This window comes from Rhinoraja longicauda, chromosome 1 (genome assembly GCF_053455715.1).
Source record: "Rhinoraja longicauda isolate Sanriku21f chromosome 1, sRhiLon1.1, whole genome shotgun sequence".
Lineage (NCBI taxonomy): Eukaryota > Metazoa > Chordata > Chondrichthyes > Rajiformes > Arhynchobatidae > Rhinoraja > Rhinoraja longicauda.
In genome coordinates, this window is record NC_135953.1 from 27,269 (window position 1) to 46,957 (window position 19,689).

The 19,689-nt window shown below is 48.7% G+C and overlaps 1 protein-coding gene across 1 annotated transcript; it reads left to right on the forward strand.

The window, feature by feature from the left end:
- Positions 1-437: 437 nt before the first annotated feature.
- LOC144598388 (C-type lectin PAL-like) lies at positions 438-14,145 on the forward strand. The gene is made up of 6 exons (XM_078408513.1): positions 438-561; positions 7,884-7,954; positions 10,855-11,009; positions 12,155-12,295; positions 13,036-13,141; positions 13,953-14,145. Exons 1-6 carry the CDS (start codon positions 455-457, stop codon positions 14,027-14,029), a joined length of 657 nt encoding a protein of 218 aa, XP_078264639.1. The 5' UTR covers positions 438-454; the 3' UTR covers positions 14,030-14,145.
- The last annotated feature ends 5,544 nt before the right edge of the window (positions 14,146-19,689 follow it).

Consider the following 19,689-nt stretch of genomic DNA (forward strand, 5'->3'; position numbering starts at 1 on the left):
GGGTAAGAAAAGTGATTATTAAGTATTACTCAGGCGATTGGGTTCAGTCGGACAGGGATAACAGATCGGAGGGGAATTCCGATCGGGAGGATGGTCAGTGGAAACGGAAAGTCCAAAAGGGAGGGGAAGGGCGGTAAGCTCAACCCCTGCATTCCACCTGATAGTCCGTTGGGGCGAATGCTGAGCCATTGGGGGCAGGGAAAACCCAGGGATTGGAGAAGACAAAAATGATTCAGTTCTATTTATTCACAAAATGCTGGAGTAACTCAGCAGGTCAGGCAGCATCTCGGGAGAGAAGGAATGGGTGACGTTTCGGGTCTAGACCCTTCTTCAGACTGATGTCAGGGGGGCGGGACAAAGGAAGGATATAGGTGGAGACAGGAAGATAGAGGGAGATCTGGGAAGGAGGAGGGGAAGAGAGGGACAGAGGAACTATCTAAAGTTGGAGAAGTCGATGTTCATACCACTGGGCTGCAAACTGCCCAGGCGAAATATGAGGTGCTGTTCCTGCAATTTCCGGTGGGCCTCACTATGGCACTGGAGGAGGCCCATGACAGAAAGGTCAGACTGGGAATGGGAGGGGGAGTTGAAGTGCTCGGCCACCGGGAGATCAGTTTTGTTAATGCGGACCGAGCGCAGGTGTTCAGCGAAGCGATCGCCGAGCCTGCGCTTGGTTTCGCCGATGTAAATAAGTTGACATCTAGAGCAGCGAATGCAATAGATGAGGTTGGAGGAGGTGCAGGTGAACCTTTGTCTCACCTGGAAAGACTGTTTCTGTTATTTTGATTGGCCAAAGGAACCAATAAAAGGGAGTTCAGTCTGGTGGCCACGACTGGGCTCCGATGAGGATTGAGTACGGCAGGCATTAAATGTGTTAGTTAATTCAAAAGATTCCCCTAATCTGGAGGAAAGTTGTTATGCTTGTAAGGGGAAAGCGAAGAATAAATCCTGAAAGAATCGCAGGAATCACAGGCTTGCCGATGCCTCGGAATAAATATTAAAGGAATATAGTAGAACTATAGAAGATAGAAATAGCGTAATAGGTAGCACAGTGACTATAGAGATGGAACGGAGTGAGAACAAGGACTGCATTTAAACTGACTGACCAAGGGCACTAACATAAGACGAATACATTGAATAAAATAACTGCAGTTGAACTACTAAGTAAGAAATTCCCCGTATCCAAAGTGTACCCCAGCCTATGGGACCCTGGGTATCCCCCTCGCTATTCCGGCCAGGACGGAATAAAGCAGTGCCCTTTGGTGAAAGGGATAGTGGAGATAGAGGGAGAAGTCACAACTTGGAACGATGAGCAAGACATAAAGGAATATAGACAGAGAAGGGGGCAGCGAGAAAAGGAAAGGATGAAGCAAGAAGCACGGGAAATAGAAGCAGACATCAGAAGGCTGCAGGACCTCAGGGACCTCAGGGACAGAAAGATTTATGGGACCCGTCAGGCAGCAAATGAGGAGTATGAGGGAGGCAGCAACACAGAAACACAGGCAAGTAATCAGCAGGCATCAGAGAGAGGGCAAAACTGTGAGAATGAAGCAGAATTAGAAAGTGATGGGGAAAGAACAAGGGAGTGTAGAAGGGAAATAGAGGCATCCATAAAGCGCTTAGAGATAGAGATAAAGGAGATGGAAAAAGATATGGAAAGAAAAGAAAGGAAAGCCAGGGGTTTGTCCAGAGAAGAATGAGGTGGGAAAGTATACAGATAGAACCACAACAGGAGATGGTGAACGAGAGACAGGAGCTGAGGGGGAGAATGATGCCATTACTTCTGAAAAAGGCAGGACAAACCCAGTATATTCCTTGGGCGACGCGAGACCTAGAGGGGCTGAGAAACGCCTTGCCCAACATCTGTTTGTAAATGCGGAAAATGGGATAGCCTTCGGGGTATTGACTCAGAGGAGGGGGGGAAACCGGCAGCCCGTGGCATTTAAATAAAAAATATTGGACCCAGTGTCACGAGGATGGCCTGTCTGTATACAGGCAGTGGCAGCCACAGCGGTCCTAGTAGAGGAGAGCAGGAAATTGACCTTCGGGGGGGTTTTGGTGGTCTCCACCCCACATACGGTGAGAACAATATTGACACAGAAGTCTCAGAGGTGGTTGACAGACTCAAGGATATTAAAATATGAAGCTATCCTGATGGAAAAGGATGATTTGACCCTGATTACGGACAAAAACTCAAACCCATCTCAGTTTTTGTACCCGCCCAAAGAAAAAGAGACAGAGAAGCCAGAACATGATTGTAGCAAAATAATAGAATTAGAGACCAAGAGTAGGGAAGACCTGGGGGAACAGCCTCTGGCTGAGGGAGGTCGATGGTTTATAGATGGGTCATCTCGGTGCATAGATGGGAAAAGACACAGTTGATACGCCATAATTGACGGGAATACATTAAGTGATATAGAGGCTGGGCGATTACCTGGGAGCTGGTCAGCCCAGTCCTGTGAGCTCTATGCCCTGATGCGGGCATTGGAGTTACTTGAAGGCCAAGAAGGCACCATATATACTGATTCGAAATATGCCTTTGGGGTGGTGCATACCTTTGGAAAGATTTGGAAGGAAAGGGGAATGATAACAGCGAGAGGAAAGGAGTTAGCACATGAACAGTTGATTGAAAAAACCTTGGAATCGTTAGCAAAGCCAGAGCAAATAGCAGTAGTACAAGTGGCGGGACATCAGAAGGGAAATTCTCCAGAGGCCCGGGGAAACAGAGCCGCGGACGAAATGGCAAAACGGGCGGCTCTACAGGGGACAGTAAAGACGATGTCTCTGATACCTCTCAGGGGAGGGATAGAGAAGATACCCGTGTTTTCCGAATTCGAGATAGATAGGATGAATGAGTTGGGAGCGAGAATAGCAAAAGATGGACAATGGTGGACGCCGGATGGGAAGCAATTGCTAAATAAGGAGGTTATCAGAGAATTATTGGGAAGATTACATTCCCAGTCACACTGGGGGGCTCAGGCATTATGTGATACTCTTTTATGTACGTATGCTTGTAGGGGGATATATACTCTGGCTAAACAAGCCGTCTCAAGCTGTGTAATCTGTCAGAAGATAAATAAGAAAGTGATGAGGGCAACACCGGGAGGGGGTCAACAGTTAGCCATCAGACCATTCCAGGGAGTACAGGTAGATTTTACTGAACTCCCCAGGATACAGAAATGGAAATACCTCCTAGTGGTGGTGGATCACTTTACCCGTTGGGTGGAAGCATTTCCCACAGTAAATGCCACTTCACAGGCGGTAGCCAAAATTCTATTGGAACAAATAATCCCGCGTTATGGAATCATCGAATCTCTCGATTCAGATCGAGGAACCCATTTCGCATCAAAGGCCCATTCGCTCATCTGTGATGCCCTAGGGATAAAATGGAAGTTGCATACTCCCTGGCACCCGCAAAGTTCGGGAATGGTGGAGAGGATGAATGGCACCCTAAAGACACAAATTACCAAACTAATGGAGGAGACTAGACTACCTTGGACTAAGTGCTTGCCGATAGCCTTGCTTAAAATTCGAACCGCCCCACGAAAGGATATAGCAGTATCCCCCTACCAAATGTTGTTTGGGTTACCTTATTTGGGAAAGATAGAAGGAATACCCACCCTAGAGGGTAGTGATGTTTTCTTAAGGAACTATGTACTGGCAGTATCTCGTTCTATTACATAATTAAAAACCAAGGGGCTGCTGGCACAGAGTCCCCCTCTCAACTTTCCAATCCATTCTGTGAAGGCGGGAGACTGGGTTCTTGTGAAATCGTGGAAGGAAGAAAAGTTGCAACCCCGTTGGACTGGTCCGTATTTGGTATTGTTGACCACGGAGACGGCAGTGCGGACGAAAGAGAAAGGGTGGACACACGCAGCGCGGATAAAGGGACCAGTGGAACCTCCGGCTGAGGAGGACTGGACAGTAAGGCAAGGGAGGAAACCACTGACTCTGATCTTTGAGAAAGAACGATTGAACTAGAAGATTACAATGCAGTGCGTGGCACTGGTGCTCATGATGGTAGCCACTGAGTAAATGCATGGACAGCTGTGATAAATGTTACCACCCCATCAGGTATGGCGGACAAATCATAAGGTCTTTTACCTATCATTCCTATGCGCATGACTCATGTTATACCCATAGGACCAGAACCAGCTGCAAGGAGGGGGGGGTAGAATACTACTTAGTGCAGAATTTGGGATACTCAGGAATGAGGATGTATAGAACCTGCCCCAGAGGAAAGAGATGGCTTTGCTTATGGAAAGCTGGGCAATGGGGGACGGGGTCCCAGTTGGGGAAGGAACATCTAGACAGGCAAAAGGAAATCCTAATAAACAGGCTACGAGCAAAAGGGATAACCCGACCAGCCCCAACTAAGAGACCTCAAGTACATGTATCCTTGTACGAAGAGATACAGAAGCAGATAGAAATTCCTGAATTGGGAAGGAATCTCTTTGTGGACCTGGCTACCAGGATTGCTCAGACGCTGAATGTCAAGGACTGCTGGGTTTGTGGAGGACCTCTTATGAGTTCTCGATGGCCTTGGAGGGGATCAACTGTCGAAGTGGGGGACCTATTTGGGTGGAACATCAGGAAAGGGAGAGATCGGGGGCCCCAGGAATGGCTATTGACTGACGCTCCAATAGGGACGGAATGTATAGCTCGACCAAGGACTCAGGGGAGAGAAGAAGTCGGCATCAGTCCTTGTCAACATATCTTAACCTTGTGGGTGAACCAGACACGGACCTGGTGGCCTGAGGAACCTAAATGGTATCTGGCCAAAGAAGACTGGGGGAATTGTACAAACATCGCCCCAGTCAGAGATAAGACAGGTAACGAAAGCCGAGTCTGGAACTGCACAGGGAACAACCCATATCAGGGGTTACCAGTTTTACGGGACCTCTGGGAGAGTGACACGGTCAGTGGACCTGCTCCAGAGGGATTACTCTGGATCTGTGGACATAAGGCCTACTCAGTACTTCCGGGAAAATGGAGTGGAACGTGTTTTATTGGGTTAGTGCAGCTGGGATTCTTTTTGTTGCCAGCCGAGGGAGCACGAATGATGGGCACTCCAGTGTTTGATGACCTACAAAGGGAAAAAAGAGAGTTGGAGATAGGAAACTGGGAGGATGATGAGTGGCCTCCGGCCCTAATCATTTCATATTATGGGCCAGCCACCTGGGCTCAGGATGGTTCCTGGGGATATCGTACCCCAGTGTACATGCTAAACCGGATAATACGCTTACAGGCTGTATTGGAGGTGATCACTAATCGGACGGCTGCCGCACTAGAGATGTTGGCAAAGCAGCAAACGCAGATGAGAACAGCAATATACCAAAATCGATTGGCCCTGGACTACCTCCTACCCGAAGAAGGAGGGGTATGTGGGAAATTCAACCTCTCTAATTGTTGCCTGAATATTGACAATAACGGACAGGCAGTAATGGACATATCCGAAGGAATCCGGAAATTGGCGCATGTTCCGGTACAAAAGTGGAACTCAATTATGGGCATTGGATGGTGGGATTCCCTCCTGGGAGGATCATGGTGGAGAACGGTGGCACAGGTGATCTTATGTGCACTGGCTGGGCTGATCTTTATCCCCTGTTGTATACCTTGTCTTAGGGAGATCATAACTAGGAGCATAAGTCAGATGCAGGCTGTAGCAGTGCCAATGGGGACAAGAGGGGAGGTGCAGAGAATCATGATAATGCGGCCAAGGGAGGTTCTGGATTCCCAGAGAAAGGAAATTAGGAGAATGCTACATCAGTTGGAGACAAAGGAGTTTGAAAATGGGGTTTAATCAGGGAATGCGTAGCAAAAGAAAAAGGATGGATTGTGAGAAACAGGATGATTAAACCGTCAGGGACAGGATGATTAAACCGTCAGGGACAGGATGATTAAACCGTCAGGGACAGGATGATTAAACCACCAGGGACAGGATGATTAAACCGTCAGGGACAGGATGATTAAACCGTCAGGGACAGGATGATTAAACCGTCAGGGACAGGATGATTAAACCGTCAGGGACAGGATGATTAAACTACCACTGAGTTCGTTAGGGCCCTGATAATGTGGTACAGGGACAGAGACAGGCTGTACAAACAGCCGTCAATTTAAGAAAGTGTCTAAGCGGCAGGAAAGGGTTGAAATGGGTCATGAGGATAACTATGGGTCATGTGGATAACTACTGCGCTTGCTCAATGAGGTAAATGAATATTGCAAATACGCCCCTGATGGGGAAACTGCTAATTACCATGCACATGCAATGTATGATCTGGGGGGTACCCGGGGTGGTACAGAAGATTGTGCACCTCAGCGCTCTGATTGGAAGGAGCCCGAAGGGGAGGGGGATTCAGCAAAGGGGAGGGAGATTCAACGAAGTTGTATTGTATAAAGAGAAGGCACTGTCTTTGTCTCGGTGTGTCTCGGTTTGGAGAGGCACCCGGCTCTGCAGACTCGTGAATAAACTTGTCTTGTTTCCACGACTTTGTCTCTGTCATCGTGATTGTGAGCACTCACATTTACATCTCACAACTGATCATCCACAATCAATAATCTGCGCCCACCTTCTAGGTTCTGCTTTTCAATTTGGTACCTAGCTGCTCAATTCCTTTAGCAGAACCTCTTTCCTTCTCCTACCTACATCATTGGGACCCACATTGACCACGACGACCGGATCTTTCCCCTCCCACTCCAAGTTCCTCTGCCGGTCAGACTAGATGCCCTGAACCTGGGCACCAGGCAGGCAACAGCCTTCGGGACTCTCGATCCTCACGACATAGAACAGTGTCAATGCCCCTAACTATACTATCCCCAATGACAACTACGTTTTTCTTCCCTCTTCCCTGTCAAATGGCCACAAACCACATTGCCCTGATCAGGTTGCTTCCTACAGTCCTCCCACTCAGTCCGCACCTTGTTCCCCTGCCTGCATCACTTGTAGTCCCACTCTCCATGTCACCACGGTCCATGTTGGAAGCAGTTACTCTAGCCGGCGTAACTGCCTCCATTTGCAAATGGATCAGAGGGGACAGGAGGAATCCGTTTTGTTCAGGAAGTTGTCATGAACTGAAACTGACGATTGAAAGGCTGGTGGAAGCAGAGTCAACAATAACTTTCAAAGGACTTGGCAAAATGTGTGAAAGAACAATTTCCAGTGGTTCCAGGAAAGAGCAGGAGAATTGTGTTAAATGAATCACATGATCAAAGAGATGGCACAGATAGGATGGGCCAAATGGCATCCTTCTGTGCAGTATCATTGTATCTTTCTGTGATTCTACCAGGGGTTGACGATGAAGCTGAAAGTACAATGGGTCAAAGGGCCCACTTGCTCTGCCTTTAGAGTGGGAAGTGTTTGGGGAACAAGAGAAAACCCAGAGAAAGAAAGGGCCATTTGGCCCATCAGTCAGTCCCACCCCAGAGTGAAAATAGGAACGAGTGAAATGGTCTGCATAAATAGTCAGTTGTTTCGGAAATATTTGCCTAGATTGTCCATCTTAATTGTCCCCATTGATAATATTAATTGGACATGTCATAACCAGATAATGGGACCATGAAGTGTTCAGATACAGTGCCACATTGTACAGTCACACTTGGAGCTCACAAGACATTTCTGTGGCTTCCTGTTCATCTTGTTCTAATCTGTCAGTCAGTGATTGGTCATCAGGAGTTTTACATAGATTGCTGCAGCCAATTGTGTTGATTCCAATGGTTCCAAAAGCCTCCAAGATGCCAGAACTACAGGTATATAAGATGCAACAGCATTGGAAACCTCATCGACACGGAGAGCTGGGAGAGAGAGAGGTGGGAACAGCAGCAGGAGATGCCCACCTTCACTGTGAAACTTGACACTAATCATCAATCGTTTTCTTGTGTTTCAGGTTCAAGGAAGAAAACATGATGCTGATGTGGGTTTTAGTGCTGACCGCACTGCTTGCCAGTGATGTGGCAGGTAAGGTCCATTGATTCCAGGAGCGTTAGAAATACATTGGGGTGAGGAATGGATGCACAGGCACTGTGTTGGGACTGTGGAACATGGGAGTTTGTGGAACAGGGTACTTAAGGAGGTGGCTCTAGAAATTGTGGACGCATTGGTGATCATTTTCCAATGTTCTATAGATTCAGGTGGATTGGAGGGTAGCTAATGTTATCCCACATTTTAAGAAAGGAGGGAGAGAGAAAACGGGAAATTATAGACCAGTTAGTCTGACATAAGTGGTGGGGAAGATGCTGGAGTCACTTATAAAAGACGAAATTGCGGAGCATTTGGTTAGCAGTAACAGGATCATTCCGAGTCAGCATGGATTTACGAAGGGGAAATCATACTTGACTAATCTTCTGGAATTCTTTGAGGATGTAACTAGGAAAATTGACAGGGGAGAGCCGGTGGATGTGGTGTACCTCAACTTTCAGAAAGCCTTCGACAAGGTCCCTCATAGGAGATTAGTGGGCAAAATTAGAGCACATGGTATTGGAGGTAGGGTACTGACATGGATAGAAAATTGGTTGGCAGACAGAAAGCAAAGAGTGGGGATAAATGGGTCCCTTTCAGAATGGCAGTCAGTGACTAGTGGGGTACCGCAAGGCTCGATGCTGGGACTGCAACAATTTACCATATACATTACTGACTTGGATGAAAGGATTAAAAGAAACATTAGCAATTAGATTATTATCTGAATGGTGTCAAGTTAGGAAAAGGGGACGTACAACGAGATCTGGGTGTCCTAGTGCATCAGTCACTGAAAGGAAGCATGCAGGTACAGCAGCAGTGAAGAAAGCCAATGGAATGTTGGCCTTCATAACAAGAGGAGTTGAGTATAGGAGCAAAGAGGTCCTTCTGCAGTTGTACAGGACCCAAGTGAGACCGCACCTGGAGTACTGTTTGCAGTTTTGGTCTCCAGATTTGAGGAAGGATATTCTTGCTATTGAGGGCGTGCAGCGTAGGTTTACTAGGTTAATTCCTGGAATGGCAGGACTGTCATATGTTGAAAGATTGGAACGACTAGGCTTGTATACTCTGGAATTTAGAAGGATGAGAGGGGATCTTATCGAAACATAAGATTATTAAGGGGTTGGACACGTTAGAGGCAGGAAACATGTTCCCAATGTTGGGGGAGTCCAGAACTAAGGGCCACAGTTTAAGAATAAGGGGTAGGCCATTTAGAATGGAGATGAGGAAAAACATTTTCAGTCAGAGTTGTAAATCTGTGGAATTCTCTGCCTCAGAAGGCAGTGGAGGCCAATTCTCTGAATGCATTCAAGAGAGAGCTAGATAGAGCTCTTAAGGATAGCGGAGTCAGGGGGTATGGGGAGAAGGCAGGAACGGGATACTGATTGAGAATGATCAGCCATGATCACATTGAATGGTGGTGCTGGCTCAAAGGGCCGAATGGCCTCCTCCTGCACCTATTGTCTATTGTCACAGTTCCCTCCTTCCCAGGAATCAGTCTGGGTAACCTTCATTTCACTGCCCTATAGCACGGACATTTCAGAGTCACGAGTCAACAGTGTTTTATTGTCAAATGTCCTGAAATGGAATAATGAAATCCTTACTTGCACCACACTAACTAATGTGTGAACTATAGTACGGCACGGTAGCGCAGCGGTAGAGTTGCTGCTTTACAGCGAATGCAGCGCCATCGACTCAGGTTCGATCCTGACTACGGGTGCTGCACTGTAAGGAGTTTGTACGTTCTCCCCGTGACCTGCGTGGGTTTTCTCCGAGATCTTCGGTTTCCTCCCACACTCCAAAGACGTACAGGTATGTAGGTTAATTGGCTGGGTAAATGTAAAAAAATTGTCCCTAGTGGGTGTAGGATAGTGTTAATGTGCGGGGATCACTGGGCGGCACGGACTTGGTGGGCCGAAAAGGCCTGTTTCCGGCTGTATATATATGATATGATATGATGATAGTACTCTGTAAAACCCATGATAAACAGCAAAGACAATTCAGTTAATTTACTAAATGAACAGACCAATAAACAAACAATAATGGTGCCGTCTAAAATAATGCCCCAAAGTCTCTCTATTTCAGAGCCTATTTGTACGTTGTGTTGAGTCGCCTGGTGGTTGTAGGGAAGAAGCGGCTCCTGATCCTGGACTTCATGGTTTCCCGGCTCGGAGCAGTCTTGTTTAAACAATGGCCACGCTTGGACCACACTTTCCTCTGTAGTTGGTGTTTCTTAAATGGCTCTCTATCTGTTATGAACTGCGGGTTAATTCTTTAATTGCCAACCATTGCTTCTCTCCTGTCTTACCTGATGATGGTGGTGGCAGCATTAGCTCAGGACACTTCCAGTTTGCAGCTCAGTGACGTGGCCACCCCTGCTGTGGGCCAAACTGCTGGGTGACTGTGGACAAATCCAACCAATGTCTTCTACCCATTGCCCTTTTCTCAGCTCAGGATACGATCACATAGCTCTGTGAAAGTAGTGGTTCAGGTGGACAAGGTGGTGAAGGTGTTTGGCACGCTTGCCCTCATCGAAGATTAAAGGAGTTGGGATCCATGTTACAGCCTTACAAGATGTTGGTGAGACCCCACCAGGACATGGTGTTACCAGGTGTGGTGGGATTGAGTTATAAGGGGGGGGGGGTTATAAATTCATGAGGTGCAGCAATAGAACATAGATATCACAGTGCAGGGCAGAAACACTGGAGGGATGTTATTCACAATGAGGGTGCCAGAGGTAGTGGGGCAGGCAGGTACATCTACAATGTTACAAGGCCACTTGGACGGGTTCATGGATCGGAAAGGATGAGAGGAGAGGGGCCAAATGCAGACAAACGGGACTCACTGAGGAAGGCCCTTTGGTCGGTGAGTTGGTTTAAATCTGAATTCTCCTTAACTGACAGGGACGACCGATTCCTTGGGACCGGAGGAGACTCAGCAAGACCTTGAAATGCGCGCCTTATCCGAAGGGCCGTGTGCTGGAAACTGGTTTTATTTTCCTAAATTAGGATCCTGTTATCAATTTTTCAGTCACAAAAAATCCTGGTCAGATGCTGAGGTAAGTCCCTGAAACTAGTGGTTGTTCTGGGAGGCCAGGGGAACATTGCTCTCTGCTGGTTCATTCCCATGAACTCACAGCACAGCCTGTCGTTGAATACATAGAAACATAGAAAATAAGTGCAGGAGTAGGCCATTCGGCCCTTCGAGCCTGCACCGCCATTCAATATGATCATGGCTGATCATCCAGCTCAGTAACCTGTACCTGCCTTCTCTCCATACCCCCTGATCCCTTTAGCCACAAGTGCCACGTCTAACTCCCTCTTAAATATAGCCAATGAACTGGCCTCAACTACCTTCTGTGGCAGAGAATTCCACAGACTCACCAATCTCTGTGTGAAGAAATGTTTTCTCAACTCGGTCCTAAAAGACTTCCCCCTTATCCTTAAGCTGTGACCCCTGGTTCTGGACTTCCCCAACATCGGGAACAATCTTCCCGCATCTAGCTTCTCCAACCCCTTAAGAATTTTATATGTTTCAATAAGATCCCCCCCTCAGTCTTCTAAATTCCAGCGAGTACAAGCCCAGTCTATCTAGTCTTTCCTCATATGAAAGTCCCCCTCAGTCTTCTAAATTCCAGCGAGTACAAGCCCAGTCTATCTAGTCTTTCCTCATATGAAAGTCCTGCCATCCCAGGGATCAATCTGGTGAACCTTCTCTGTACTCCCTCTAAGGCTAGAATGTCTTTCCTCAGATTAGGAGACCAAAACTGTACACAATACTCCAGGTGCGGTCTCACCAAGGCCCTGTGATGAGGCCCTGTGTTCCAGGCTGCCCTTCACTGCGGCCAGTCGTTGAATACCTGCAATGAGGCCCTGTGTTCCAGGCTGCCCTTCACTGCGGCCTGTCGTTGAATACCTGCGATGAGGCCCTGTGTTCCAGGCTGCCCTTCACTGTGGCCGTGGGCTCCCGTTTCTATCGCTCCGACCGGTGGGTGAAATATTGGGATTCGGGGGAAACTCCACATCCAGGAGTTAACTCAGAGCTGGGGTTGGCATCAGAGAGAGTAAAGAACAAGAACTCTGATTCAAATGTACAAAGTTGCCCATTTCCAATATTAATCCTGATTATTTATTTGGAGGCATGTGAGAGGATGAAATGTATTAATTCACAGATAAAATATTTTGATACTAAACTATTTTACAGGCGTTCTGCAAACAGCAAGCACATTACGGGCACCTGGCTACTGTGACCTCGAGTGAACACAACACGTTCATTACCAACGTGATTGCTGCAGTGAACCAAGGGAATCCATACACCTGGATTGGCCTAAACGACAAATGGCAGGTACAGTTAGCAACCCCCATCCTGGCCCGGGCGGCTGCCATTGGTGGAGCGGGAGCACGTGGCCGCTGGCTGATGTCATGTGGGTCGCGGGGCGGTGACGTCACCTTGTCCCGTATTTGGGAGTGAGGAAGTTGGCAACCGCTAGGTACAGTTAACAACTCGCCTCCCGGCCCGGGCGGGCACCATTAACCAAGATACTTGGTCAAAGAAATGATTGCAATGGCTGACTTTGTTCCAGGATTTAGTTTCATAATTTCTGACAACAGAGAAGGCCGTTCAGCCCATCGAGTCCACGCCAGCTCCCAGTACAATCCCATCACCCCCATCCATGCAATCATTTCATTGTAACCTACTTCCTCTCACATAAACCGGAGCACTCGCTGGGAAACAGGGTGAATGTGCAAACGCACCCGGATAACACTGGGCGTATCTGTCTTTCTCTGGGAGATCTTACTTTGTATTTGTGTTCAATGACCATCTTTTCCTCATTTTCTGAGTTACCATTTCTCCTCTTCCCTGACCTTCACTCTCAGATCCTGTCACTTTCATCTCAAGGATTCTGTTACGTCGATGAGATTCCCCCACCCTGCCATTCCATAGTTTAAACTCCCATCCACTGCCCTACTTGTCCCGGCTGCTCGTATTCTGCTGTCACTTCGGCTCATGTACAGCTCCCTGTACAGTTCAGTGGCAGCTTACTCAGCATTCCAACAGCAATGATCATTGATTTGTACCCACAGGAAGGGACTTTCACTTGGATCGATGGATCTCCATCAAGTTACAGACACTGGGGTGGTAATCAACCTGACAATCATCAAGGCAATGAAGATTGTGCGCACATTCTTCGTAAGTGCAACCGTGACAGAAGTGTTGTTTTGCTGGAAGTTAATTTCAGACACAGTATTGACCTCTACAAACCCGCTGGTACACAGAGGGGTGAACCAGCCCCATGGGTCCTGTGCTCTGCAGAACTGGACTGACTGCCCAGCAGTGAGTGGAGGATATATGGGATGTAATGCTGGAGTCAGGGGAACAGACACTGACTGTAACTGTGCAGGAGGAATGTACAAGGGGGGAACACTGGAGTTAGAGGGAGATACAGTGAGATACGACACATAAAGAAAGAACTGAACACAGACAGGAAAGTGAAAGGAATGTCCTGAGATTCATTTCAAAGTGAATTAAATGCAGGAACATTCTGCTCAACCTCTGTATATCCGGTTGGAGTGGACATGCTGTCCTGTGAGACGTTCCATGATACTGTTTGACAAAAGACGGAGAGGCAGTGGAGCAGTGAACTGGTCACAAAACAGAGTGGCCATGAAGATCCAACAGGCTGGGGTTTGTTCTCCACAAGAGAGAAGATTGAGGGGTGACCAGCCAGGGGCCGATCCCACTGTGAAGGATTTGTAGGGGGATGTCGAGAGGATGTTTCCTCGAGTGTGAAACTAGATTTACTGGTCGTAAATGTAAAATAGCCACCGATAAATCAAAGTGAGCAGAGGGACAATCTTCTTGACCAACGACCTCCCTGTTTCCTCTCCACACGTGCCACCCGACCTATTGAGTATTTCCAGCATTCAGTTCAGATTCCCAGTGTGTGCTCCATTTGCTTGTAGAATAACGGGTAAATGTTTTTCCCTTTTCCTGCTTCTAGATAATGGAGCTTGGAATGACCTGCCGTGTGGTTCAACAATTGGTTTTGTTTGTTCCTACAAAGCGGGCTGTCATTAGAAGACTCCAGAATGGTCCACTCAACCTCCCAGCAGTGGATCCAGTGCTTTGATTTCTTTGTAGTCGCTCTCACTGTCTGTGGTGACTGTACACGCTTAGCTTCTCAGCCAATAATAAAGAGACCTGCATCATGAGCTGTGTGTTTGGTGCTGTGTGAGTCCAGTTTCCCACAGCCTTCCTGACCCACTGTTGCTTGTTCCCCACCTCTGCACTCAGTGCTGCGCTGAGGAGAAGGTGGCACACACTTTGCAAAATGAACGCTTGCCCTTCGACCGCACCTGGTGTGTCGGGTCCCGGACACGCACCTGGGAGAGAAATAACGGCTGTGGAGAGGATCCACGGGGAGTTAGTGGAATAGTTGCAGGGAGAGAGAGAGCTCTCACAGTCCTGTGGGTGGGCTGCAGAAGATCAACTGGGCCCAGAAATTCCTCGGCACATCTGTAAGGAAACCTGTGCTGTGTGTTTATAAATCAGCTCACCCGGGTGTCGGGCAATGTCCCCATGGTTCTGGCTGGAGCCCATATTCGGGTTGGGGTCCCACCGTCTGCACCCTGGCAGTTGCCCGGCCGAGCCCACGGGTGGGACACAGCCTGCAGGTGGAGCTGAGCCCACGGGTGGGACACAGCCTGCAGGTGGAGCTGAGCCCATGGGGACACAGCCTGCAGGTGGAGCTGAGCCCACGGGTGGGACACAGCCTGCAGGTGGAGCTGAGCCCACGGGTGGGACACAGCCTGCAGGTGGAGCTGAGCCCACAGGTGGGACACAGCCTGCAGGTGGAGCTGAGCCCACAGGTGGGACACAGCCTGCAGGTGGAGCTGAGCCCACGGGTGGGACACAGACTGCAGGTGGAGCTGAGCCCACGGGGACACAGCCTGCAGCCACCACAGACCAGCAGAGCAGCAGTGATGGACATTGTCAACATCGTCTGGCCAGGCTGACCACTGTCACCCCAACCAGTGCTGCCGCCAGTAAGGCATTTGACAAGGTTCCACATGGAAGGTTGATTAAGAAGGTTAAATCGTTGGGTATTAATAGTGAGGTTGCAAGATGGATTCAACAATGGCTGAATGGGAGATACCAGAGGGTAATGGTTGACAATTGTATGTCAGGTTGGAGGCCAGTGTCTAGTGGAGTACCCCAAGGATCTGTGTTGGGTCCACTGTTGTTTGTCATTTACATTAATGATCTGGATGATGGTGTGGCAAATTGGATTAGTAAATATGCAGATGATACTAAGATAGGTGGTGTAGTTAGTAATGAAGTAGATTTTCAAAGTCTACAGAGAGACTTGGGCCTTTTGGAAGGGTGGGCTGAAAGATGGCAGATGGAGTTTAATGCTGATAAGTGTGAGGTGCTGCATTTTGATAGGACAAATCAAAATAGGACGTACAGGGTAAATGGTAGGGAATTGAGGAATGCAGTGGAACAGAGGGATCTGGGAATAACTGTGCACTGTTCCCTGAAGGTGGAATCTCATGTGGATAGGGTGGTGAAGAAGGCACTTGGTATGCTTGCCTTTATAAATCAGAGCATCGAGTATAGAAGTTGGGATGTAATGTTAAAATTGTACAGGGCATTGGTGAGGCCGAATCTGGAGTATGGTGTGCAGTTCTGGTCGCCAAATTATAGGAAGGATGTCGACAAAATGGAGAGGGTACAGAGGAGATTTACTAGAATGTTGCCTGGGTTTCAGCACTTAAGCTACAGAGAGAGGTTGAACAGGTTGGGTCTTTATTCTTTGGAGCGTAGAAGGTTGAGGGGGGACTTGATAGAGGTTTTAAAAATTTTGAGAGGGACGGACAGAGTTGACGTGGGTAGGCTTTTCCCTTTGAGAGTGGGGAAGATTCCAACAAGGGGACATAGCCTCAGAATTGAGGGACAAAAGTTTAGGGGTAACATGAGGGGTAACTTCTTTACTCAGAGGGTGGTGGCTGTATGGAATGGGCTTCCGGTGGAAGTGGTGGAGGCTGGCTCGATTTTATTATTTAAGAGTAAATTGGATAGGTATATGGATAAGAGGGGATTAGAGGGTTATGGTCTGAGTGCAGGTAGATGAGACTAGGTCAGAGAGAGTGGTCGGCGTGGACTGGAAGGGCCGAACGGGCCTGTTTCCGTGCTGTAGTTGTTATATGTTATATGGTTATATGGACAATGGGCCTCCCACACCTTACCCCCTTGATCATCCCACACACGTGTTGTGATATTGCAGGGACTACTTTGTTGTATCACAAGGACTACTTTGTTTGCCTGTGTAGTAGCGTGTATATAAGAGAATGAGGTGATTAGGTGGTCACTCTGGTTCCAGGTGGCCATGGAATAAACAGCCTGGATTTAAGTTCCAGCATTATAACCTTTTAAACTCATGTACTTGTGGTCCGTCCAGATCCCAACAAAGGTACAACTGATACCGGACCACGAAGTACAACATGGTGGCAGCGGTTTGGTGATTAGCCTAGAAAGGTAAAGAAAAAACCCAAGCAAAAGGTTAACAAGAATAAAAAATAGAGCCCTTGTAAGATTTGAGAAGTTTTCCCTCATTCTGAAATCAACACAAAACCAAAGAGCTGCAGTTTGGACATTTTAAACGGGAGACTGGGGCCGATAGCGGAGAAAGGCTGCAGTCAGTTTACCAAAGGATGTCACAATCTGTGGGTCCTAAAATGGCTGCAGGACCTCGTGACCAGCCACAAAAAAGGTAAAAACCTTACATCCCAGTCTCTAGGTTTTCTGCAAAGCCATGGCGAGAACAAAGGATGGGTATTGGCCATGCAGAAACCTACGAAACCAGGTCGGAGTCCAGACACTGGGGCGCTGACATCAGCATACTCACAATGCCCCAAGCCGACCTAAGCAGTTCATCTCAGTGAGGGGGCACAATAGCCCATAGAAAACTACCTGGTAGGTGATGGGAAACCAGTTAACACCCATCACCTCACAATGAAATCCCAATTTACACCTTCTGGCCATCCCCGGTATCCCCGAACATAAGCGCAGATCAGAAGAAAACCTCATACATATCTTTTTGAACAAAGAGATTCCAAGATCTGGCGGGAGATAGGACGGGTCAGAGGGAGCCGAGGGAGCCAGCGCTGCCGTCGCAGCTGCGGCTTGCCTGCAGTCCGTCTGTCTTTTGTGTTTTTTGTTGTTTTTGTATGAATTGTGGTTTTAATATGGTGTAGTGTTTGTATGTTATGTTTGGGGGTTTTGGGGGGGGGGGGGGTGGGAGGGAATGGGAACTGTAAAATTCTCTCTCCAGAACGGAGACGTGACCTTTGTTCTGTGCCGTGTCTCCGTTCCCGTTGCGGCCTACCACCGGCCATTCACCTGGGACCACCTGGGGCTCTGGTTCGCAGAGCCCGCGGTCCGGACTCACCACCTGCGGCGCTGGCTGCCTGCGGATGCTACGGGCGCGGCTGCGACTCGTCTCCGGAGGCTCCAGCGCGGGCCGCGTGGACGTCGGAAGCCCGCAGGCCCCTGGATGGAATTTAGAAGGATGAGGGGGGATCTTATTGAAACATATAAGATAATTAGGGGATTGGACACATTAGAGGCAGATAACATGTTCCCAATGTTGGGGGAGTCCAGAACAAGGGGCCACAGTTTGAGAATAAGGGGTAGGCCATTTAGAACGGAGATGAGGAAGAACTTTTTCAGTCAGAGGGTGGTGAAGGTGTGGAATTCTCTGCCTCAGAAGGCAGTGGAGGCCAGTTCGTTGGATGCTTTCAAGAGAGAGCTGGATAGAGCTCTTAAGGATAGCGGAGTGAGGGGGTATGGGGAGAAGGCAGGAACGGGGTACTGATTGATAGTGATCAGCCATGATCGCATTGAATGGCGGTACTGGCTCGAAGGGCTGAATGGCCTACTCCTGCACCTATTGTCTATTGTCTATTGTCTATTGACATCGGGAGCTCCGGCAGCGGCAGAGGCAGCGTGTTCGCCCGCCCCGAATCGCGGGGCTTGGGTCAGCCCGCCGCGGACCTTTCACCACCCGGCGCGGCCTGAAATAGGCCGTTGACCTTTCACCGCCCAGTGGGGGCTTCAATATCGGGAGCCCCGACCGCCCCGACGTGGCAACTCCAACAGCCTGACCGCGGGACAAGACGGCAGGGAAGAGAAAAAGACATTTTTGGCCTTCCATCACAGTGAGGAGGGACTGGAGGAGACTCACTGTGATGGATGTTTATTTTTGTTTGGTGTTAGTTGTGATTGTATGTGTTATTGCATTTTTATTGATTAATCTTATTGGTCTTATTGTTTAACTGCGGGTAGTGTTTCATTTTACTACACATTTATGTGTATGTAACAAATAAACCACTATTGACTATTGACTATTGAAACAGTATAACTGGCCACTACTTTTGGGTTTTAAACTCAAGAAGAAATACTGGAAGAAGAAGCTGAAGCTAGAAGAAAACCTGCAAGAAACGCAAGCAGGCAAGGAAACGAATGCAGGAGGAAGAAAAGACAGGCAAGAAAAACGGATGCAAGAGAGAGGAACAGGCACGCAACTCGAGGAGAAATACTGCCAAACGAACAGCCAGTAACCCCAGTAATAGCCCCATGGTGAGCATGCATTCCAAATCCGACATATCCTGGACATAGTTTAGTGTAGAGGGGAGGGTGGTTGTGAATAAACGTTGGGTGTGTACTAAAATATGTGTTGGTCAAGGTTGCGATGCGTCGTGCGTTCCCCATCTGACAGTCGTGTATGTGTCTTGCAGAACTGTGTTTAAGAATTCATAAGTAAAAGGTATTCGTGTATGTGTCTTATAGAACTGTGTGTGTTTTATGATTCATAGTTATAAGTATTCGTGTGATTCGGTATGTGTTTCATAGACATGTATTATAGAACTGTATAAGTATTCTTGGACAATAGTCCCAAGTGCTGAATAAAAGCCTTTTTCATTTAAACCCTGGTTTTAAAATCTGGTCTGGTTGAATTTTTTCTGCACTATAAGAGCTCCTGCATCTAAGCCCAGTGTCTAGAACCGTAAGGGGTGAGTGGGTCGAACCACTCACGGGGAACCAGTGTGCACGGCCTGGTCAAGGGATCAGAGCAAGGCACGGGGACCTTAGGTCGGGCGAAAGCTCGGCGCAAAAACCCCTTACACCCTAAAGGAAAAAAAAGTGTCCAGCTCGGTAAGGGACGCTCGGATTGCAACTTGACAGGGCCATTATATGTAGGTATAATTACCTGATGAGAAGTCAGCGCCGAGCTGCCGACGTGACACTGCAAGCTGCTGGGGGAGGTGTGTGAAGGCCCACATCGCACCCCAGCACCTGTGCAGTCCCACGTTTGGAAACCTGAGACTGCTTCTCAGTGAGCCCGACACCCATGGAGGTGTGCGGTGACTGGAGGGACCGACACCCATGGAGGAGTGCGGCGCGAGACCCGGCACCCACGGGGGTGCGGTGACTGGAGGGACCGACACCCATGGAGGAGTGCGGCGCGAGACCCGGCACCGCGGAGGTGCGGTGACCGGAGGGACCGACACCCATGGAGGAGTGCGGCGCGAGACCCGGCACCGCGGAGGTGCGGTGACCGGAGGAGTGCAGTGACCGGAGGGACCGACACCCACGAGGCGCGGCAGCCGGTAAGGCCGAGGGACTGCGTACTCACCCAGGCGCGGCGACCGGAGAGTCGGGACGGCCCTGGGCCC